Here is a 24,429-nt window from a genome sequence, read left to right as displayed (position 1 = left end):
AGCCCTCTAGGGTTTGGATAAGACCTGACTTTGGCAACTGAACATAAGAAGATAAGAAATTTACAAACGAGAGGAGGCCATTCGGCCCATCAAGCTTGTTTACGGGGAACTTAACTAATATCTCAGAGTTGTTAAAATCTTATCTAGCTCTGATTTAAAGGAACCCAAGATTTTAGCTTGCGCTACACTAACCGGAAGACTATTCCATACTCTAACCACACGCTGTATAAAGAAGTGCTTCCTCAAATTCAGTTTAAAATGTTCTCCCGCTAATTTCCACCTATGGCCACGACTTCTAGTATTTAAATTAATAATGAAGTAGCCATTTGGCTGAACAGCATGCAGACCTGTTAGAACCTTATATACCTCGATCATGTCCCCCCTTAGTCTCCTTTGCTCGAGGCTGAACAGATTCAGCCCAGCTAACCTCTCATCATAAGACATTCCTCTAAGACCAGGAATCATTCTCGTAGCCCTACGTTACACCCTTTCCAAGGCAGCAATATTCTAGGTGGGGTCTTACCTATTGGCCTTTTTATTGCTTCCCCACACTGGCGAGAGTGGGACATGGAAGCGTCAACATTCACACCGAGGTCTTTCTCGTAATCAGCTACCTTTATTTCAGTGGAACCCATGAAATATCTGCACTTTACATTTCTGCTCCCTAGAGAGTCGGTTGGACCATTTAGTGGATTTATTTAGGATTTATTGGATTTATTTAGTTGAGACAACAGCAGGACCAGACAGTTCCTGGAGCAGTTGGGAGTTAAAGGCTTTGCTCAAGGGCTCGATGGTGAAACCACTGCAATGATCTTTGGGTTTGAGCTGGCAATACAGACACAGCATCCTAACCTGCTGAAGAAGAAATTCTCTACTAGCCAGCTACACATGGGCTTATCTGGGATGCACACCCCATTTGGAGACCGAAGCTTGGGTCCATGGCGTGAGCTGAAGTCGCCCCCCAGTAGCTACGAGGAAGGACATGGCTCAGCCCTTGGGGGGGGGGCTCCCACCTCACCTCACCATGCATCCCCTTGCCAAAACGTGTCACCCCCCCCAGGACCGGTCAGTCCCACATGGTTCCCAGGGAGAGAGTTCTCCTGCAGTTGGTGTCAATATTTACGGTTAGGATGAATCACGGAGCATTACAATAACATTCCGCAGATGCCTGTGCATGCCTGTGGGAGAAGGTGTGAGATATGCGATGTTGCGCAACGGTGGCGCGGCGCTCCCATGCGGCCGAGGAGCTGGGAAAGTGTGGCGGGTATGGCGGGGGCCGCTGCTGCTCTGTGACTCGCCAAGACTTACATCCTTCTCAAGCGTTCCCAAGTTTCGTTTAGGTACTGTCAAAGTCCGAGTCCAGCTTCACAACCAAGCCACCCCACTAATATCACCTGGCATGCAGGTCTAGGGGTCTGTATGAGCGACTCGGCGGTTTAGGGCCCTCCCCCCATGGAACAGAAGGTTGTCTCCTCAAATCCTATGACTGGCAGAGTGATCTCACTGTTGAACCCTTGAGGAAGGCCCTTAACCCTAATCGCTCCAGGAACCACCTGACCCTAAGACAAAAGCATTTGCTCAATGAATGGAAATTTAATGTCAAATGTCAGCATACCAAGTGTGGCGCTGACTAGAGATTCACCTCGCTTTGCCACGACCTGCACGACTTACCTGGCAAGAAGCTTAGCACCCGGTAACCTAATGACCCAGACTCCCAGCTCAGGGAACCAGCTAATCTCTTGCCGTGAATCCAGGAGCTGAATCCAATAGTGAGCTGCACTGTCTGACGCTGGGTGTCCTAGCATGTGTGCCTCCAGCAGCAGCAGATGGTAGGGAAGGTGAGGCGTGTCGAGCCTCCGAAGGGAAATGCTGCCCAGAGCTGCTTGGCAAATTAACTCAGTCGCATCTTTTTACAGAAAAATGACAGAAATGTGTGTCATGCAGTCCGACTAAAACTTGACGTTGCTGGACTGTCGACACGCCTGTGCTTCCAGTGAGTTACAGCTGTTTTGCCCCAGCTGGGCGTTCTTGAAAGGCGTACATGTTCATTTACCCAAAGAAGTATGTGGTCAGAGGTCAAAGTTTAAAGGAAGGTGATGGGAGGGTGTGACTAGAAGCATACATGCAGAGCGAAGTAATCTTATACTAGTTATAATCTAGTTATGATGACCTTGCTTAATCAGGGCAGGAATGTGATGGACAGAAACACAATGAAGATCCCATGATGCCCGGGGAGCTCGCTGGGAGGCATCCTCAATCCATCCAGCTAAAGACGGATGGTTTGCTTATGCTAATCCTGACGCATTCAACTTGAAATTGGAGGTGCTGACTTCCCCAAAGGGGTGGCATGGTGGTGCAGTACTAAAACTACTGTTGCCTTTTTCACCTCTGGAACCAGCTTTGGAGTCTCCATGGTTGCATGTGTGTGGAGTATGCATGTTCTCCCCATGTCGTCGTGGGGTTTCCTTCAGGTACTCCGTTTTCACCCCACAGTCCAAAGACATCCTGAGGTTAATTGGAATTACCAAATTGCCATTAGGTGTGTGTGTGTGTGAGTGTGACCTGCGATGGGTTGGCGCCCCTACCTTGCGTCCGTAGCCTCTGGGATACGCGCCAAACCCCCTGCTACCCTGAAGCAGTTACAGAAAGTGGATAAATGGATGTACTTCTCCAAAAAAACAGGACAAGTAACATTTTGAAGCATTATTTCTTTAGAAAAAAAATTCCTTGCAGAATTACTTCAAAATGACAGTCAGAATAGTAATAAATTGGATCAGATTTCATGACACACTGGTGAATTTTGAGGAATCGGTTTAAAAATTCAGTTTTTAGTGCTACCATGCCCCACCATTGATTAATCTACAGTACAATCATACGCAGGACAAATTTCCTCATAGGCGCATCCAGTCTTGGTATAGAAATTGTGGCTGATACTATATAATAGTTACAGGGTATTATACATGTTATATAGCTTCCTATTAACTGTCTAACCACACTTTATATAGATATGAACTATATTGAAAAATAATTCCAGTACCTTGATGTGAATGTCCTGCATCCTCATATCTGTGTGAAATCTAATAAGAGAATATGAGCAGTGGGTCAAAGCGCCAAATCTCTTTCTGCGCCCTGATTTCAGAGATTGCGTTTGTTGAGGTTAAAGAGAGAGAAATCTGATTCTGTGCCCCCTCCCCCTCTTCCCACACTAGCTCGCATCATTTCTTACCTGACATGTCCACTTTTTGAATCAAATCACTCACGGTTCATTGGCTGGCTGGGTCCCATGTGACCCAGCCGTCTGAGAGCCCGTCCTCCTGCATGTAGGCCTGGATTTTCCCATGGGACCAGCCTGGGGAGATTGAAGCTTCATGCTCTGGGAATGTACTTTCTCCCCTCGTTCCCTTCCCCCGTTCCCTCTCTTCTCTTTATCGCTTCTCACCCCCCCTTCCTTCCCCTCAACCCCCCCCCCCCCCCCCAGCACACCCTCATATTCAAACACGCTTTGTTGTCACATCAAGAGTGGCTTCCTGCTGTCTTGTCAGTGCAGTGCACAGGCTCCAAGACACGGCAGATCTACATATCATGTAACGGTATAAAAGTCACCTTTCTGAAAAAGAAAAACAGAATAGCTGGAGATAGTAACTGGGCATGTGTGTTTACACAATAAATAGCTATGTCTTAGGGGTCTGATTTCACAGCTTACAGCTTCTGAGGACTCATCCTGAAGTTTAATGCTTTAAGCAAGGTTAGACCTGAGATATTGATTCACTTTTCAACAGGATGTAACAGGTCCAAAGACACTAACTTTGATTGATTGTGCTTCTTTGCCTAAGAACATTAATAGGATTTGAGTGCATTAGTATCATTGTGACAGTTACAGTATTACTGCATGTGTTGTAGTACCTACCTGTCTCAGCACCATAGACTGACTATTGCCAGTTTGGTTTGTTATCATTATTACTGCCGTTAATTGTAGTTGATGTCAATTTTGATACCAAATTGCTCTTGTGATACATTTTTTTAAGAATAACCACCCAGCTCTGCAAGTGTCATTCTCGAGACAAAAGAGCGCGGTGTTGGATCAGAAGGCACAACAGTCATTCCTGAAAATGTGAGAAGGGCTCATGACTCATGGGCTTTTCAGTTTGCTTGAAGAGGCTGTCGAACATATTTGCGCTACAGGTTTGTTAAAACAAACTGTGGCACGGTGGTGTGACAGAACTCAGAAACCTCTGTACGTTAAACACAAGTAATCCTCTTGCTGGGGGAAAGTGGCGTGCGGGGGTGAGGGGACGGCCACTGTGTGCAAGAGCGAGACGGCTACATGTGCAAGTGCGTCGAGCAGGTTTTTACCTGTTCCGTGCCCATGGGAAACTTCGCTCGAGTAAATAGTCGCCCCGTCGATTTGACTTTCCCATGCATATTCCAGCATTTTCTGCTCTGAGAATGAGGCGTGTGGGACAGAGGTCATCCTGAATGAGAGGGACGACTCGCCCTGAGGGTGGGACACCGGCGATGTGTCTCATTCGCCTTGCCCTCTCTTATCTTGATAGTATGTTGGGTGACCTTGTTTGAGTTACGGATGCGTTCGCTATTCTGCCGCTAATGGCTGGAAACTGCTTGTTTTAAATGCGGTCTCATAAGTGGCCTGTTTGTTGTCCGAGCGCATCTCGCCGTTAAAATCTCAGCGAGTGGCCGCGTCTGATGTCTTTTCAGGCATGTAATGGGGACCAGTACATGAAGCTTCCCAGGGAGGAGATGGCACGCATGCTGAAAGAGAGAGGTCAGTCTCAACACATCACCGTCTGATGCCCCAGGCCTTCTAAGACATTATGACACAGTCTCACCAGACGAGAACATCGCAGAACAAGACAGACGTGGGAGACACTGATTTGCTTTTCCATCACAATCAGAAACACCACCTCTGTGTGTTAATTTAAAGTTAATCTCAATAGGATTCAGATACTGTAAAATAAAAACCCTACATGTGTGAGATTTAAGTGTTAACTCGCAAAAATAGCAAAACTAAGCTATACCCTGGACACACCTCGATTGCAGAGAATTGGGTATTTAGTATATAAGTACCTGTCTGTACTGATGTAAAGCATTAAGGGCTACAGACTATACTGTACACTTGATTAAAGATCAACTTCTACTTGGAGACTGTTATTTAATTAACTGTTGGTTTAATTATCAGGAAAGTTTAAGGGTAAAACCATGCAAAGCCTTCTTCTATAAGGTCCTGGAGATCAGAGATCTGATATGGAGCTGGAGCAAAACCTTCACAACTTAGCGTGGATTGTCACACGGTCGATGGTAATTGGGAAGACACCCTCGGACACGGTATTTTGATAGAGCTTGACCCCAAGCGAACCACTACATTCCCTCTGTGCGTAAATCGGTTAAATCTGCGTTAAATGTTTACATGACAACAATACAGTAAATCTGCTCTGGCGAAGGATTTTCCGTTGTCACGTCGGCTGCTTGTTGGTGACGGCTGAGTGCGTCCTTTCTGTAGGGCTCATGGAGGAGCAGTTGGAGCCTGCTGAGGACTGGGAGGAGGAGTATGAGCCATCGAACCTCCCAGCCACGTCACCTGGCAGAGAACGAGTGAGCACCAGGTACGCGCCTCACTGTCGCTGGGCCCCCGCCTCAGACCTGGACCCAGACACTTTGACTTTCCCCAGCGGGGCCCAGCTGCAGATCCACACAGTGCCAGTGGGGCTGCTTTCCAACGTGGCCTTGTTCTTCATCTGCACTACGTGTGGAAAAGTGTTCTGGGAGGGCTCCCATTTTGACCGGGTTCTGAACCAGTTCCAAGAGGTGCTGAGCATCAGTGAAGATTCAGGCACCTCCAGCGGTTCCATTTAGCCTGGTCTGGTAGGGAGCTTGAAGGTGCAGTTTGTTGGGACACCACTACTGTCCCGTAGAATTTCACGGAAAGTGATTCGGTTAGATGTACATGGGAAACCTCAGGCATCATTTACTTCCTCTCTCTTTAATTATCCTTTATACCTTGATTTATTCAGTTGCTGGGTTGCTTCATTTCCCCATTTAAAAATATACTGTTTCATCATACATTTTTAAAATCCATTGTTTAGTGATATGTACTGTTTCATCATACATTTTTAAAATCCACTGTTTAGTGTTTTTTTTTTTAAGATATTATTTTCCAGTGCCCTCCTTTGAATACTGTTGGAGATTGAAATTGAAATTTACGAACTAACCTCACTAACTTACTATTAATGAAATCTCTTCCGGTAGGCAGAGAGTTTTTTTTTTTTTTTAATTGGATAAATGGATCTGTGGTTGGCTGTAATAGCATGTTTTATGGACAACACAAAAATTATTAAATTTGCTGTGCAAATGCAACATCGTCATTAGTGTCTATGTGTTTTATATACACGCAAACAGATGATATTAAAAATGCGGTGGTTGTGCAATGGGTTAGCTCTGTGTGTGTGTGTGTGTGTGTGTGTGTGTGTGTGTGTGTGTGTGTGTGTGTGTGTGTATAAATTGGCTGATGAGGATATGTTTGAGCAGAGAAAACTGCAAACTGCGTTGGATTCTGGGCCTCCAGGACCGGAACTGGGGAGCTGTGATTTATGAGACTAGAAGCTTTATTATGTTAATGCTCTGTGATTACAGACCTGCACTTTCTCGCAAGCCGTGTCCATACAGAATGACACTTCAAATAAAAAGTGTTCATGTAATCTCAATCAGCACCTTAAGCATGTATGTCTAAATTAGTTCAGTGTATAAGTGCTTTTAGCTTTCAAAATTGGTGCTATTGTCCCATATTATGGAAAGAGTGGGTACTATCTGGGAAAGAACTGTATTCTTTTGTGGTCCATCCTCAAGGTTCTTCTTTGTCAATTTGTGAATTTCTCATGCAATTCTCATGCAAAAAAAAGTTTGCAGTTAATAGACAACTTCCATAAAAACTGAAACATCCCGTTTCGTTTATTCTTCTGCATACCATTACATTTTGTTCTTTGCTGAATCTGTGAATATTTTGTTGCACTTTTATACTAAACCAAAATGCAAATAAACTTAGAGGGTGTCCTATAACACAAGCCCTTCAGTACTGGGGACTGGGGAACCACATGTGTGTAAATTCCATGGCTGTGTGTCTGTGGACCTATTACAATTTGTTTTATAATTTGTATAGTTTTATCTTTTAGATGTCTGATCACCTTACTTTAATAGTTCATGTCACATGGACAATTGGTTGAATTATCAATATATCACAATGATCATTAAATAAAGCAGATCGTCACTTTTTCCACCATTGCATATTAATTATATTCTGTTATCATTCAAAAGTGATCTTGTAGCACCACATCTCATTATGAGAAATCACTGAAGTAACTGGCTAGTTTTCATTTAAATCTAATCTCTTAGGCCTCATCCACAATCATTAAATTTTGACCAACACCACAGCACGGATAGCTACAGATGTGTATAAAATTACCAGCAACAGACTGCAAACATTAAATGCTATTCATTTTTCCCCAACAACTCCAAGTACTTTTGGGAAAATCTTCCAAATTAATGTCTGAATTCGGTATTTCACGCCGCATTATTTTACTTTTACAATATTTACTGGAATCCATGTTCAAGATGGTTCAGCTCAAGACACCCAATGGTTCCAGTTGGCATTTGGTTTGAAGCATGTTCCAAACCATAATGGTTTTTCGTTCAAACTTTGGTTATGGAAAAATTTCCCGACACAATACATTTTGGTAAAGACAAACAATAGGAAAATGACATAGTAATCTAGAAGCCTTCTGCTTTGTAAGTGGTAGTGGTTGAAATAGCTGTATTATATTGTGTAAGTGCTTGGTTGGGGTACAGTGGAATTCATTGAAATACAGTGCCCCCCCCCCTCCCCCCAGTAGGGCAGGTTCTCATTTTATTTTATTTTACAAATTTTTCTACCTACGTTTCTAAGGAAGTTCAAATGCATTTGTTTATTTCAGTATTATACTACACATCCGTGAAAATTAATTAGATGAAGAATACAAAAACAATAATTTGTTTTTGTTAAATTATTCTACATAAAGTAAATTCAAGTCTTCAAATGAATGTCAGATAAAATTCCTCTTAGTAATTTGCTTAAATATTACGGCTTTTGCCAACCGTGAAATGCTAACCTAAGATTAAGATGTTTTTCCCTACTTTCCGTATATTACCCTTCCGTCTTCACTTCACTTCAAGTTTTCTTTCCTCGCTCGGGTATATTACACAAACGCTTCCAATTTCAATACAACCAATAAATCTATGTAAATCTACTTCACAGTTACAATGCATTGTATATCCAGCATATCCGCGACCGAACTTTTATTTATTAAGACCCTCGAAATATTTCACCACTTTTTTCTTCTTGACGGTGCAAATTTCCTACAGCGTTCTTTTTATAAATAACGATAAATATATACACATACCACATGTGCCACACAAATAACCTGTAAATGGTGTTAAGACGAAGCTGTTGCTGAGTTGCATTTTGCTATTTGCAGTGTTTTATTTGGAATTCAAATAATTTTGTCATTTCTTTTGAAATCATAACGCAAATAAAACATAACGCCTTAAAATCCAAACATTTAAATTTTACTAGGCGTCAGACGAACATTTCATAATGTAAGCTTCGTGTGAACGAGGTTTTACTACAGTTTTCTCAGTTAATTTTTACATTAGATATGCAAATAAAACGGCTTGAAGCATTTACTATTTTGAAATGATGAGCACTTAATATTTCTGAGCACTAAATGGTTTATAATGCATTTAAAATAGTGTAATTTTGTTGGACAGGTCGGAAGAGCAACAAGTGAAATAAAGACGTCAAATGGGAACCCTGACATTATACCGAAGTCAGTAAATTGAGTAATGGTAGAAGGTGTGATCGCAAGTCATCTGCTACTTTCCATCTTGCATGTTTCCGTAGCCTTGACTGCCTAAATTCGGTCAAAGTATTTTTTAACAAGCACATAAGATATCGTGCACGGTTGCTTGTCCAAAAAGCGAAGTCCTTGCGTGTTGATTTATGGGATGTGAATATTAAACGTTAGAATAAATGTAACGAGCTGGCAAGATTGTTATTTTTCTGTTTCTGCCATTTCGAAATAACGTCTCGATTTTCTTGCGTTGGGACGGTACCTTAGCCGAGCATGCCGTACTTTTGCTGCACTGTGTTATTTGATCTCTCTCTCTTAGCGCTGGGAAGAAAGGCTCGCTTCTTTCCCACGCTCCTTAAACGCGATTCCCAAATCCCGCCTCCTCCATTGTAACGTCACGCTCCCCGCAGGATCCCGAAGGCGGCGCCCCGTCCGCCCCGCTCGGGGGTCTGCATGCTGCGGGCGCCACAAAGCAACGTGGGCTGCTTTCTACTTACAGTTTAAAATCCTATCTGATCGCCGGGATATTAATGTATATCGAACGAAAAAAAAGCAATGGAATAATAACTTAGAATTAAGACTGTATGTGAGTCAATAAGAACAATGAGAAGACTTTTAGGAAAGGTTTAGAGATACTCATGAAAATTCATGAATTCAGTAAAACCTAGTACAGGAAAACCAAACAAGCAGCAAGCAAAGTATTGCATGACTAAACGCCTTTTGCTGCTGTAATCAAAGTTATGAACTGAAGGGCTTTGCATGACGGATGGTGCGAGCAAATGTACCTGAATGTCGCGAACTGATATTACGATCTTTGAATTCAGTGTATACGTTCATTGCCCTTATTTCATTCTATTGGGGTCCCAAGCGGTAGAAATACGTCAATATGGACCTATTAGACATAGTTGTAGTGGTTTAGGCTCCAGACATCAAATTGCACATTTTTATTTATATGATGACATTCAGTATTTAGCACTATCTAATGTTTGTATGTGTCCGTATAATGGAGCTAATGTCAAGACAACTGACTGCAAATACTTTCAAGGCAATGTTAAGAAGGACATGTAGTCGACTGTAACCTTTCCAAGGACTGACTCTTCGTTATTTTATGGAAAATGGTGAAGGAATTGGGGCCCATTTGACAGGCAGTCAATGTTCTATTTTTTAATCTGTTATTAACAACAAATGGTAATTAGGCTGAAAGAGATTCCATTTTCCGACTATATTTGCGTCCCAAAATGAATTTTAAAATTACTCGTATTATAAGGCTTCGGTCTGATAACCGATTGTCCGTCTGTTCAGCAATAAATAGCGTGTTTCTTTATCTTGAAGGTTTCCACGCCGAAAGTGCGGCATGGTTACAACGCGCGGTTCCCACGGTGCTGCGCGCGGCACTGCGCCTCCTTCTCCTCGCCCTGCGCTCCTCTCAGCCCGCACAGGCTTTGTTATCTGAAGCACCATTGCCTGTCACTTGAAACAACTGGAATGTCCGCTCAAAATATTCAACAAATCGTTTGAGCAGCTAAGAACTGCAGATTATATGCAACTCGAGCCAACTACGTCGTATTGGAACGCATCTTATAGGTATTTCATTGCTAGTGTATAAAGTTTATTACTTAACTTTACCTTCAGCCGTCAGTGATGGTCCTTCCTACTGTCAACAGACAAAATGCGTAAAACATAATGCGAAAAAGTTAAGTAAATGCAGTGAACAGTTGGTGCGGATTTAACACCACCTCCACCTTGCACAGCTCATGCACGCTGTCGCCTGTTGCATTGTTCGCCAGTAAATACTGGGGGAAAAAACTCGAGGGCTTTTTCCCGAAAAGAATAATACCAGTGCACTTTTTATAGGCTATAGATATCATATTTTGCATGCTATTGATTTGTACAGGTTAATTTGTCTTGGATTAATAGCACTCGACTTTTGATGTGTAGGATACATTTAGATTTAGGGAACTGTTTCCCCTATGATTTGGAGAAAATTATAGTTATTACACGACAAAACCTCGATAAACCTTAAATACGTTGCATAATCTTGTATTTTTGTGCTGTACATTCCAACGATTATTTAAAAAGTGCAAAATATGTCATTTACGTTCTGACTCAAATGCAGCACGGAGTAAACCAGTTTTCAGCAATCCGCTTTCATTTTTAATACGTGAAGGCCGCTGTCTTACAGCTACTCCGAGGTTTAGCTCACACACCAGTAAATAACCATGACTCAACACACACTCCGCTTTATAGCGCACTAACTTCGTTTTATATGATGACACGTTTCAAAGCAATGAGGATTGTATGATTTCATGCATTAAACTTGAGAATATTGGTAAGACATATATTTGCAATACATCCTTCAGTTATTTTGGGTATTTCATTCCTTAACATCAGTTTTTGTGTTTTAAGATTGGTAATAAGATTGACCGTTTGGTACTGCGCGTTTCTACATTAAAAATTGAAAACCCGCCTCTTTCCATGGCTTGGAGCATCTGGACCCTCCCCAAACGGCCCAAGCAGCCTATTGCATACCTCGGTCACCGCCCGTATCACATGAGATAGTTTTATGGGGCTTTATTGTTATGCAAATATGAGAGACGTGAAAAAGCCCCCTCGTGCGCTGCAGGGCAGAGAGCCGCGCGGACTGTACGGAGGGCACGCGACGGAGTTCTATAGTTCATCGCCGAGACCCGTCCAGGAGAGATAGGCAGGTAAAAATGCATTTAAGCAGCCCGAATCCAACATGAACTAGTTATGTGCCGTAATGCTCATTTATGCCGTGAAATGCTGCACTTTTCACAGAACTGATTTTTTTTCTCCTATTCCTGTCTCCCGCAGTCACCATTTGTCACAGACCGCGGCAGCTCCTGGGGATTTACGGAGGGAAAGTCGGGAGGTAAATATCAAGAAGAATCCTGACTTGTTAATCCACGGGTTGCGGACATACTGCCTTTGAGATATATACATATATTTTTAACGCTCGCCATTTTAGCATACTCTTTTTTTGCCGAAAGCTAGATGTTTCCAGATTATCGTTTGCAATAACCTCAGTGCTGCTAACAGGACGAAAGGAGGCGTAAAGGGGAAAGTACATCATACGTTTTGTTTGGAAGGTCTAACAAAGACATCTGGTAGGCGTTTTGGATTTCTGTGACACTGACCACTTTTTTTACACACTGAGTGTGTTCGATCATCCCTGTCCTTTTTTTGGATACCCACTTTGTGTCATTTCTCATTCCCTCAAACCTGAAAGTCCAAATTGCGCTGCCCTGGTCCCTTAGACCTTTCCAGCGGCCACATCTTAACGAAAGAAAGATCCCAAGGCGATCAGCGCGCCGGAAAGCAGGATTCCCCTTATTATTATTATTATCATTATTAACTTTAGTGTCTAGTTGTAAGAATAAAGCATGAGCCAGGCGGAGATCTCGACGTGCTCGGCGCCGCAGAGGGTTTTCCAGGAGGCGGTGAAGAAGGGCAACACGAAGGAGCTGCACTCGCTCCTGCAGAACATGACAAACTGCGAGTTCAACGTGAACTCCTTCGGCCCCGAGGGGCAGACGGCCCTGCACCAGTCCGTCATCGACGGCAACCTGGAACTGGTCAAGCTGCTGGTTAAATTCGGGGCCGACATCCGTCTGGCCAACAGAGAAGGCTGGAGCGCTTTACATATCGCCGCTTTCGGGGGACACCAAGACATAGTGCTATACCTCATCACCAAGGCCAAGTATGCCTCCGGCGCACGGTGATCTCAATGTGCCCCCCCCCCCCCCCAGGTAAAACACTGAGAACCCGGCTCTTGTAAAACTGCCTTTCAAATTACCCAGTTATGTCAAAAAATCCGGCCCTGATTCGTTATATTTAAGACGAGGTTTTGCTCTGCCTGGCTCATTAAATGGAACACTATACTATCTGTATGCATCTTACCATAAGTATTGGAAAAATATCCGTCTCCTTTGCTGGTACTTTAATTGTTTATTTGAATGTGTAACTAATCTGATAGCGAAACTTGGCCGGGAAGGAAGATCGTCTTTCGTTACCGGTGCCGTTTTTTCGGTCGCTGTTGAAATCAGGCGCCTCTTTATTGGGCTCCGAATGAAGTGTTAAACCCGCTTGGCCCTTTATAAATTATTATGATTTGTTAAAAAATAGAAAAGATGGCACTTGATGCTATGGCTGCATGCTGGAATATATGAAAGGGGAGAGGTGAACACGGTAATGAAGTCCATCTTCTGGCTATATGCTGATTATTATTATTTTTTTAAACCCATTGGGTATGTTTCGATTAACAGTTTCTTGGTTTTAAAAAGCGGCATTATGAAATTACTTTTGCATTGTAAAGGGGTTCATAATAATCATAATAACACATGCCTAAAGATTCCTAAGTACTGTATAAAATAGCTTTACCTTTTTCTTTAAAGTAGCTGAATGCGCTCTGCCTTCGCCAAGCAGACATCTAGCAGCACCTTCAGGTCGGAAAGACCAGAGTTAAAGGTTAATGTTACTAAATCGCTGCTTTCGCTTTGTATCAAAACGTCAGGAGAATCGCATTTGGTTGATGTTTTTAAAAATTCACTTTTCAGTATTTCTTAAAACTGCCCTGCTCGTCACTGTGAATGCAGACTGGGTTTTATTTATGAAGGTACAATGAGAAAATACGTTTGAATGATGTGGTGTTTCTGATCAATCGGTCTCAAACGTTAATGGTGACTTTCCAAGCTGCTTCGTAATCTGATATTCTGTCCCCTATGGAGATCCGACATCACCAGTCTGATTCTTAACCCGATCCTTATCTAAAGTCATGATTTCTTTGTATTTGCCAGCTACCTCGGATGTAGAATTCAACGGAGAAATGGCATAGATTTGGTCTGTATTCCCAAGGAGAGAAAACTCAAGTCTGGTTACATCGATAAATTTATCTGAATTGTGTTCGCTCAGCCGATTTAACCTAAATGCAAATTAATAACCGATCGCCCACGCACTCTAAACATTACAGTAAACGCTTGGTCTTCAACCAGACCCGTCATTTCCCCTCTGCAAGTTTTTTATTAATCGGTCAAACTTTTTTTCAGGATTTGGTCATTTGATCGCAAATGCTTATTTGAAGCTAAACATATGTGTTACCTTTCAGCTTTCGTTTTTCGCGTTAAATGCTGATTTAGCTACATAAAAGAAAAGGAAAAATATTAACGCATGACTTAAAAATGCAGGGAGTTTTGTTGCACAAAAAGCGGAGCCTTTCACGCCCCTTTAAGGCCTGTTCGGGTAACTGCAGACGGGGCAAACGAATAGTTACTACTGAGCAGGACTATGACCATATGAACATTGATATGCTAATGGTTATCTCATCATCACTGTGTAATTACGATGATTATTACTACTACATGACTACAGCAGGAAAATCGAGAGATGTCAATACAGACTGCCTGTTTCATTTTAAGGTCATGGCACCCTGTTTGTTTTAATGCTGCTTATAATGTTTTTTTTTATTTTTGTTTATTTTGTTTTGAATTAAATGCCAACAGTAAGAGACTTTGGGGGGAAATCTGATCACATCACTGTCATTTAAAAAAAAGCCCAGTATGTGCAGATTTGTGTGCTTGTGTGCGTGTGGAGTTTTTGTTTTGCATGCGTTTGCTGTTGTGTCATATTTAGGCGTCAGCCTCGTTCCCTCTGTCGTCTTCTGCGTCTGGGTATCGCAGAGTGTGACCCCAGGGACTGTGGACTGTACATGAACCTGGAAAAACTAAAGGGAAAACGAAATTGAGAACCCAATTAATATAAAGAGAAAAAAAATATGCATCGCTTGACTTAAACTTGATCGTTTTATTATTTTTTTTAAATATTGCACTGATAACTGTTGTTAATTGTTGGTTTTATGCCAACATTTTTATTTTTTCTAAAGAGAAAAAAGGAACACGACATAATACTATTGTATGAAACTCCAGGTAATTTTGTCTTTTTTTGTGCATCACTTTGTGAAACGTAATGTTTGCAAAGCCAGTTGTTTCCGTGACTGGGTGTGTGAGTGTGTGTGTATATAAAAGCTGAAATAAACCGTGGAGCACTTTCTTTTCTGAAGTGCTGTCCTCCTGTTGTTATGAAAGGGGAACAATACCTTTGATGGTAAGATCATTGTAACAATTGCACGATGCGTAGTTGTTTTACTCGTCAGTGTCATAACATTTATGACACAAGTGTAAAATAGCTAGATAGGTTTAAATGAATGAGAAGTGCTGAAATTGTTTTAGGACCAAGTTCTGTTTGTTTTGCTTTGTTTGCAAACAAAAGATTGTGTCTCATAAGTGAGGTGGATGTTCCATTGTGTCAATAATGAGTTTTTTTTTTTTATTATTATTTTTGAATGTTGTAACACTGTGATCTTGTGTGGAGAGGAATCGCGTGCTGTAATTTTGTACGTTTGTGTACAAGCCAGTAAAGAAAATCATTAAACTTTCTCTCCCGCTTTCATGTGAATTTGTTTCTCCCACCAAACCTGATGCCCCCCCCCCACCCCGCTTGAAATAATGCCTGGGCCCTTGGGCCCCCTCCCTTCGCATTTCTGCAGACAGTTCTTCCTGGGATGCTGTTCTCCTCCTTCCTTTTCTCCCTCCACTGGCCCTTTCACTCGCTGAATAATGGAGTACACAGAGCGTTGGTGCATGGACTCTTCATGGGATTCCTTTCACGTCTCCAGGGCTGTCCTCTCCTGCTCCCTTGCACTCTCAGACGGTTCAGTCTTTCGCGTTCTTGCCCAAACACCCCTGCACCTTGTTTTCTCGTAGTCCGCACCCCTCCCCCCCCAGGCCTAGTACACCTGTTAATTCACTTTGTCTCTTGACATTTTTGCGCAAAAGGTTTCATGCCGAGTGAGTGAAAGAGATTTGGGAGTGTGTTGCTTCTGGCTTGCATTCCCCCCTCCCATTTTGCACGCATAGTTCTATTAGACTTCCTCAACATATAACTTAAACAGCTGTTGTTAACTAGAGCTGACAAGTCCACAGGACTTGTGGAAACACTGAAATTAACCTTGCAATCCTGGGTGCTATTTAAATAATTCCGATTTCCTCTGGTCATCAGGGAAAGGCTCCGTATGTTTTGCGCTCGCAGTGTTACGTTTAGAAAGTAAAGCCACGAGGGTGGCAGCGCTGAGGTGCTGAATGTCTGATACGTGAGAAGAATGTATTATCGGCCTCTCAGCGGCTGATCTCGCAGTCCTGCAGGATGTGTTTGTTGAGTTGGATTTCCATTGTCCAGCAGTAGGATTGGCAGAAGTCCTAACGCCGCAACAGAGAGGCCCCTTAATAGATTCTTCATGTGCCTGCAGCACATTAGTGCAGGAATTTGGAAATGATTTTCAGAGTCGAACCCGGAGGGAGAAAAACGGCAGAGGCTGAAACCGGAGAAAGTTGGCCATGTGTGTTCATGTGTATGTGAGGCTTGTTCTTTACCTGTGTCTTCAGCAAAGAATTCAACACTTCTTATTATATATGGGGCTTTTTTTCAGGTGGGGTGTGGCACTGGGGTTTGGAATAAATGAGGTCTTCACTGTCGAAAGTAGGAGTTTGGGTCCAGAGAGTATTCTGACGCATATTTTAACAAGGTTAAGACCTGATCTGCCAGGATACGTTTCGATTCTAACTATATTTTTGGACTTCAGAACTGGTTTTAATATATCGTTTCTAGTTTCCAGCTAACATGTATTGATGTGAATCTTGGTAAATATATTTATGTTGTGTGTAATGGTATGTGAGAGTAATCGTTCATAGCGTTGGTGAAGCTGTTTATGTTTTGCTTGTGTGCTTTTCTTCTATAGAAAAGGACACCAATTTTCATGACTTGAGAAGATAGCTTGTTTTTTTTCTTTATATGTTTCGGCGTAACCATGACGTTAATTTTGTTCGTTTGTCTTGTTCATGGAGAAATAATCAGTAACATACAATCTATCTGTACTGTATAAGTACTGTACTACGATAACCTGAAAACTCAATGAGGCTGGTGAATGAAGCCATTAGTAACTAAATATGAAACGTCTCTCTACCGGTTGAAACCGAGCTGCTCTTTGACTATAATAGAATATAGGATTCAGTCATAAAACACTTTAAAAACCGTTTCTCTGCAGATGTCAGCCCCTCTCATGGTAACTCTTAGATCATATGTAATTCAAAACAAGCAAGAAGAATGTGGCACTTCCAGGAAGATGCAATTTCAGTGGAATGTGAAGTTTGGGTCTCTGGCTCGGTTCTGCTTTGAGTGCTTCACACTTCTGTGTTCAGCTGTCGCCCGCAGTGTCTGACCCAAGAATAAACCCACATTCTGCCTTAGAAAAGGCCTGTAGCAAAGCAGCCCAGCTCAAATCGCTGTGGGCTCTTTTTAGTGATTTTGGTGATCACCACTCTTATAAGATTCAATACAAAAATATGAACCTTACTACAAATTTGCAGTATTTTCACTTTACAGAAACAAACTCATTATTTATTTATTGCCTCCTAATCAGAGGATCTTTCGTTGTGCCTCTGTTTGCCCCCCCCCCCCCCCCCTTGCTCTCATGCACCAGTCTTCATGCTGTGTGTATCCGTCCGTCCCAAACCGTTTGGGAGCAGTTTCACTTGAGAGTAGAAAAATGTGCTTAGAGAGCAACAGGTCTGCATCTCATCAGCGACCATAATTCAGTCATAAACCAAAGTAATAGCATTAACACCTCTGCATACCCAATTAACCCCGACACGTTAACTTTAAGACAGGAGAGGCCCTCGGAAATGTCCGGAACCCGTTAGACACTAAGGCAGGAAGACAGGTAAAAAAAACATGTTTCTGACTTAAACTGGGTTTAAGTTGCTGCTGTGGTTTAAAGCACAGTGAACTTCTCTTGAGTTCCCCATCTTAACTATCCTTCACACTGCTCCGAGAGAGAGAGAGAGAGAGAGGGAGAGAGAGACAGGTGGCCGAGCCGTTCCCCGCATGCCCTTTGCTGCTTTTAACTTTCTTTCATTCTTTCACTCCATTCTGCGCCCTCCGGTGGACTCTGACAAGCTGGCCCATTCACTTTCTCATTCTTCCACCCTTCTTCTCTTTTGTTCGGGCCACAGAGCCCCCGTTCAGGCTTTATTCACATCCCAGACATCCCCGCCATTGACTGGAGCCCCTGTGCCCCAAAGCCCACCCCCCCCGATTCCACCCAGTCCCTGCCCTGCACACAGCAGCTGCTATGCTAATGAGCGAGGGACTGGGAGGGGCGGAGCTGAGCGCGGTAGCGCCGCTGCTGACAGGGGAGGGGAGACCCTGGTACACAAAGGGAGAAGAAGCTCATGCCCCCCCCCCCCCCAGGGCCCGTGCTGCACTGCCCCCCCCCCCCCCCTTTCTCATTCAAATCCATTTTATGCCCAAAGTTCAGGGGGGAAGCCGACATACCGGCGTGTAAAGTAATCCTACTCTGGCCCCAAAACAGCTCTCTCTGCACACCGATCTGTGAGTGAGTGTGTGTGTGAGTGTTTGTCTCTGTGTCTGTGCATATATCTTTGCGTGTTCATGTGTACATGTACATGTGTATGTCTGTATGTGTGTGTGCATATTTGCTCGTGTGTGTGTCTGTGAGTATGCGTGCGCATGTGTGCGTGTGTTTGTGCGCGTGTACACTTAGGATCACTATTCTGTACGGCAAAGCGCCCCCCCCATCACCAACCTGGTAAGGGACACCTCACACGCCCCCATTAAACACTCTGCGGGTCTCACCCCCCCCATTCACTGTGTTGCTGGCCGACTGCTGCTTCCTCTGACTGTCGATGTTATGGCAACATCTGGAACCCTGCAGGACACCCCCGACACAGGAGTCTCCTTGACAACAACCAAGGTAAAAAAGTGTGGCGAGACGTAAATAAACAAGCCCCAACAGGCCAGGGATGGAGGTGGCCGCCCATGAGATTGCGAGTCCTTTGGGTGGGGTAATGGCTGGCAGCTGGGAGAGGGCGGTAGCTGCTCTCTCTGCTTCAGACATTTACCCTGTGTCTCTGCTGTGTGACCCGCTGGCCCATTTGACATCTGCCTGCCTGTGAAGACAGGACCGAGGGAGTGCCCATATGGACCCCCCCTGCCCCCACCCCCACCACCTTCCCCGCAACTGCCACATTGCTGCACTCTCTCACTGCCCTCGCCGGCACTTTTGACCCCTCTCCCCCCTATTTGGGGCCGTGACGTTCATTCCTGCACAGAGGTGGGCGGGGCCAGTGTACCAGGCACAGCCCTGGAACCGGCCTCGGGGGTCGTGACATCAGACCCTAGGCTCGCCTGCTGGGAGCTGATTGTGCGCGAGGGAGAAGGGTGTTACCAGGAGGGACCCGTTGATCTGGGCCAGCCCGCCTTTGTCCTGGCCTCCATGCTCTTGTTAAAACTTCTCGGGAGAATGGACCCCCCTGTCTGAGCCGGGCGGCCTCTTACATGGTCATCGCGAGTTTAACCGGAAGAGCCTGGATCTGAACCCTGCACTAGCATGCAATCAGCACAGTTTATTTCTAGTCATTATTTATTTTGATTTAGGAATACCAACTGCCAGATTAACTGCCAGATTAAATGACAGATTAACTGCCAGATTAAACAGAAAACAAAACTATGTTGATAGATTTCTGGTGATTTCTTCTTCTTCTTCTTATTATTATTATTATTTTCACATTTTTCAAATTCCAAGTTTGCCCACTTCAGGTACTTAAAGTCCTTTAGCAGTGTGATGACATAACTTGCAGATGTCTATGATTTGTGCAATCACAGCATTAAAGCTATACACACACACACAGTTGCTATTCATCTTATCGCCTTCACCCTGTCAGGAGGACCAACTGCAATTTATTGTAACGCATTTAATTTTATCGCTGTACGCTTGGTCTCGACTTCACGCAAACAAAACAAACGGCAGCCCGAAGAGAATCTGCTAGCGTGACGGGGGAAGCATCCAGCAGTATGAATAGGTAACATCATACGTCATTATGGATATAAGTGCTGGCCAGACAAAGTGGAAAAAATAACAGCACCTGAACATGTCAATGTAAGTGTTTATTCTAGATAAAGCTTTAAATTGGCTGAAGGCCTAATCAGGTTAGGATAAAGTCAACACAACTGGATATATTAAGTTGAGGGTATTATAGAAGCAGTCGATTTAACATGATCCCTTAATTTGACACAGCTTAAAATAAGACTGTAGAGAAACCTGTATGTTCAAGTGCAAACCTTCAGATTTTCTGCGGGATAAGACATAAGTTATTTAACAGTTAATCCTTTGTTGGGAAGGGCTCGTATAAAAATCAAGTGAAGTCAATTAAACTAAATTAATTCTGAGACGCTCCATTTCTTCAGGGTAATTTAAGTAGCTTTGCCCCACTGGTAAGCATCAGGCATCAAAAAGAAATGTATGATCTGATGTATATCTCAAAGGTGTCGTTATGCAGTCGGTTTTATCATTGTTTGAGCCTGTATTACTGCTTTAGGCCTAGGATGTCCAAGAGTGGATGGCAGCCAGTGCAGGCATGCAGTGCAGTGTGGGGGCCTCTGGTCGCTGAGAGGGGGCAGGAGAGCCAAGGAAGCATCTTAAGGCATCCGTCCGTCAAACACACTGCGCTACCCCACCCTGTTCCCTTCTGCCTCTATTTCTGCTGCCTCTACTTCTGATGGCACTGATGTGCCAGTGATTTAAAATAACACTTTAATGGACACTCTTGCTGTTTAAACGTTTTATATACGTGCCACGGTTGAGGACACAACTAGGAGCATGGACACGGCTGGGGTAAAGGACTGGGACTGGGACTAGGACTGGGACCGGGACCGAGTGGAGCGCTTCGGCCGCTCGCTTTGTGCGCCGCCGCGATCCCCCTTTATAAGCCGGTAGCGCTGAAGAGCGACTGCGGGGAATAAAGACACGGTTGTGTGGAGTGAAGCTCGGCGTTTTAAAGTGAGAGCGGAGCTGCTTTTCTGTTTGGCTGGGCAGACTGAATGGGGCTATTCAGCAGCTCTCTCTCCGCATGCTTTCATTCTCGCCATTGTCATCCGCTGCCCCCCCCCTCCGCACCCAGCTCCCAATCCCTCTCCCCATCACCCTCCGATGAAGTTTGCTGGGAGGAACCGTGGGTGGAGTGATGCAAAAGGACACAAACCCACCAGTCCTGGAAAAGGGGGTGTGGGGGGAGCGCGAGGGCGCGGTGGGAGCTGGGGACCGCGGAGGGTGACAGCCATTTAAAGCAGCCGGGTTCTCTGCATTTTTATTAACCAAATATCCTGTAACACGAATTTTGACTACGATGTCATAAGACAACCACATGCACGCACTGCACGTTTAATTTGCCGTGGACAATCGGGGGAACCCGGGGAGGGGCGTTCGCCTCGCCGCCCTCAGACTTACCGGTACGCCAGCGCTGCCCAGCTCGGCTCCCAGGTGGCAGTAATACATTTGGGTTTTTGTGCCAGCCCCCATCAGGGGCCCGGCCGTGCTGTAAAAAAAATAAATTGTTTCTTTCTGGGTATGAAAAATTAAACTGCAATCAACTCGGCTCATGCATGGCAGATCCAGCAATGCCTTTATAAATGCAGGAGTGTGTTTCATAGTTAGTTCTGCAAACTTTGCAAAGCGAAACCTTTTTATTTATTTTGGCATTGTGTACCATCGGTGTCGATTCCTGGCCACCAAACGGACGACATTCCTCCAGGATGTCCTGTCTTCCATCATTTTTGTGATTTTTTACTTGAGTAGCTTTATTCTTATTCTGTTTTTATTCTGAGTTTCGTTCCCCTCTCGGCAGGGCTGTCCGTTGAGTTAAATAACTGTACATTCCTGCGGAACATTTGTCTTGCACTTGATTTTACAGTCCCGTTTGTCTTTTACAATAATGCTTAAATGAGGCTAATATAATGAACGCAACACTCCCCTGTAGTGTGAAAAATAATAATGTACTATTCACTGTCTGTCATACTGATTATATAATATGCTTTTCATTTGCACTGGCCTCCTGTCCCAGCTGCCCCCTGCTTTGCCCCCCAGCTTCCCGAGACTGGGCTCCACTCCCGTCCCGACTCTGTACCAGATAAGCAGCCCTGGAAGCCAGATCCCCCGATATCATTTCTGATTACAGCACCACACCATCAGTTTTACTGTGCAACTTGCCGATTCGGCAGCAAAGACCTTCCGCTCGTCGTTGTCAGTGTTGTTGAATAAACAGCTGAGGACGGTTTAGATTTCCAGACTGCAAATATTATCTTAAAAATGAAACTAACACCAAAAGCATCTGTTTTCTTCACAGTTTCTCGTCCCATTGTTTGGGGACAAGGTGGAGGGGCCCTGCATGTCTGCGGGCTGCAGTTATATGCAGAGTTATGGAGATCATGCCACTTCTCCTGATGGGGGGGGGCATGAGGGGGACGGACGGCTTCAATAATATAAACAGAACTGCTGGCATTGGCGTCCGTGGCGATCAGCTGAGCACTCAGTCTGTACCATAAAACAACTTCATTTATCATTTAAAATCACCATAAAACAACAACATAATTGATGAGACTTGGAATCATTTATATTCTATTTCAGTTAAATGCAATGGCATAGTAATGGCAATGAAAGTTAAGTAACAAAAATGTGCCTTTTCAGCTGGAAAATTATCGACCGGCGTTTGTGACCCACAAGCTTGTGACATGTGGCCTTATTCAGGAACCTGATGCTCCTCTCTCCTGTCTGGCATTGATACTGCGATATCATTAACACTAGTACTGCTTTCATACACTGTGGATTCTTTGTTCCAGTTTTTAATATTGTATTTGATCTGTACTTTTGTTCCTACATTTCATTCAGCTGGGCTTCTATATACTAACTTCCTTTTTTGCTTTTAATGTTCTGATTAGGCTGTTTTCTGTCGCCTCTGTGTCTCGTGCCCATTAAAGCCCTTTCCCACATACAGTAGGACTGTGTTCTGTTACAGCCCGTGTTAGATTGTCTACATTTACACCTGGTTGAACATCAAGCCTGTGTAATGACACAAAATGACTGAACCACAAAACCATTACAACAATCTGAAATGAGGACCTGTAACACAAACAGGCAACAGCACATAAAACGACGTCACACTTTCTGCCTGGTTGTCCAGGTTATCAGCCACTTATATCACCCATATTTTACGTTATCGCAGTGACGCCCAAACCAACACTTTCCCCATGACCTTACATACCAATCAGGCCGTCCTTCATCACACCTGGAATGGGAGATGGCATTAATCTTTCTTAAGTTGCGAACGAATTAATCTGAACCCTTCTTCTCTATTCTGCAAGTTAACAAAAAACGTTAATTTGTATGTCCTTATAAAAATTAATCTGAAAACAAATTAAAGGCTTTATCTGACCTCTAGTGGATTGTGGTATCAGTTTATCATTTGTTTATAGTATATTTTACATGCATTTAATGTTTCACGCCTGTAGAAACGGACCAGACGCAGATACAAGCGTCATCTCTGACTTTCCTGTTATTATACATTTTTTGCCCAACTTTGGTTCCTGTGGGAGACGCTTCTAATGCAGGATCAGCGCTGAGAGGGATTGTTCTGCATGTGCAGACACTCGGGCCAGCAAATTAATTTGGAAAGGACCACATCCCTCCAGGACCAGGTGATATGCCCCTGAACGGAAGGTCACCGCAGCAGTCCTCAGTTCCGTTTTCCTCTACGGATATTCCCAGAATTCTCTGGCCAACACTGCAAAGCAGGAACTGTGTGAACTATGTAGACAACAGAATTCTGCTATAAACAGGGCGGTGAGTGTAGGAATTGGTGAACTCTAGGGTAACAGCGCCCTCTAGTGGCCATGACTCAGATTGCAACCATGGTAAATTCAAGACAGCGGAAAAGAACAGAAGAAGAAGGAGAAACAAAATCTCAACACCACTATCAGCTCGGAGTTGGACACGATAGCCGTCGGTCTAGTTTTAACGTTGATCTCTACTCAGAAAGCAGCAACTCTGTCGAAACATGTGCAAGTCACGACCCGCCGCATGTAAAGGAAAGACCTTAAAGAAAAAAAGTACATTTAGCACATTTCATATTTTTGAACATCGCTTCGACTGCGGAATGCGGGCGCTTTTACTGATGATTCTTCTGCTTAGCTTTGCTGACTGAAAAGGGCTCAGCACATTTGCACATTTGCATGACTTTCATTAAATTCTCTCCCAGTGTGATAAGCACAGGATTCTGTCATAAATTATCTAAATAAATGCGCTACGACACAATATTAGAACAGATATTAAGACATATCAAATCCATTTGAAATGGCTGTTTTGAGGCATCGTTTATAAAGACGTTGCCTACTGAAACTCAGGACTGTCCTTCTCCTAGTCTCTCCTGCTTTATATCTATTCACAGCAGAATGAATACTGGCCAATTTTTGGGTGGTGTGTGGATCCGTACCTTAGACTCCTATCCCCAGTGGTGAAGAGAAGACAAAGAACATGAACATTACATTTATATGGACCCTTAAAGAATCAATCCTTCTGGATGATGTGACGGCAGCCATTCTGCACCAGTTC

General features: G+C 43.8%; 2 protein-coding genes across 4 annotated transcripts in view; both read left to right on the top strand.

The window, feature by feature from the left end:
- exd3 (exonuclease 3'-5' domain containing 3) overlaps positions 1–6,372 on the top strand; it is a 37,867-nt gene extending 31,495 nt beyond the window's left edge. For all 3 annotated transcript variants that reach the window (XM_049018712.1, XM_049018714.1, XM_049018713.1), the window contains 2 exons: positions 4,717–4,783; positions 5,519–6,372. In XM_049018712.1, the coding sequence (XP_048874669.1) occupies positions 4,717–4,783; positions 5,519–5,871 (420 nt within the window). In that variant the 3' untranslated portion in view covers positions 5,872–6,372. The remainder of the gene's footprint in view (positions 1–4,716; positions 4,784–5,518) is intronic.
- A 3,016-nt stretch (positions 6,373–9,388) lies between these two features.
- On the top strand, positions 9,389–15,349 carry nrarpa (NOTCH regulated ankyrin repeat protein a). Its single transcript, XM_049020654.1, has 3 exons — positions 9,389–10,481; positions 11,521–11,605; positions 11,733–15,349. The coding sequence occupies exon 3, from the start codon at positions 12,302–12,304 to the stop codon at positions 12,638–12,640; it is 339 nt and encodes a 112-aa protein (XP_048876611.1). The 5' UTR covers positions 9,389–10,481; positions 11,521–11,605; positions 11,733–12,301; the 3' UTR covers positions 12,641–15,349.
- Positions 15,350–24,429: the final 9,080 nt, after the last annotated feature.

This window comes from Brienomyrus brachyistius, chromosome 7 (genome assembly GCF_023856365.1).
Source record: "Brienomyrus brachyistius isolate T26 chromosome 7, BBRACH_0.4, whole genome shotgun sequence".
NCBI lineage: Eukaryota > Metazoa > Chordata > Actinopteri > Osteoglossiformes > Mormyridae > Brienomyrus > Brienomyrus brachyistius.
Note: the sequence above shows the minus strand (reverse complement) of the source record. Positions and strands in the feature narration are given on the sequence as shown.

Excerpts from the sequence above, each read along its gene's own strand:
- nrarpa (XM_049020654.1), top strand. The coding sequence starts at position 12,302 with ATGAGCCAGGCGGAGATCTCGACGTGCTCGGCGCCGCAGAGGGTTTTC.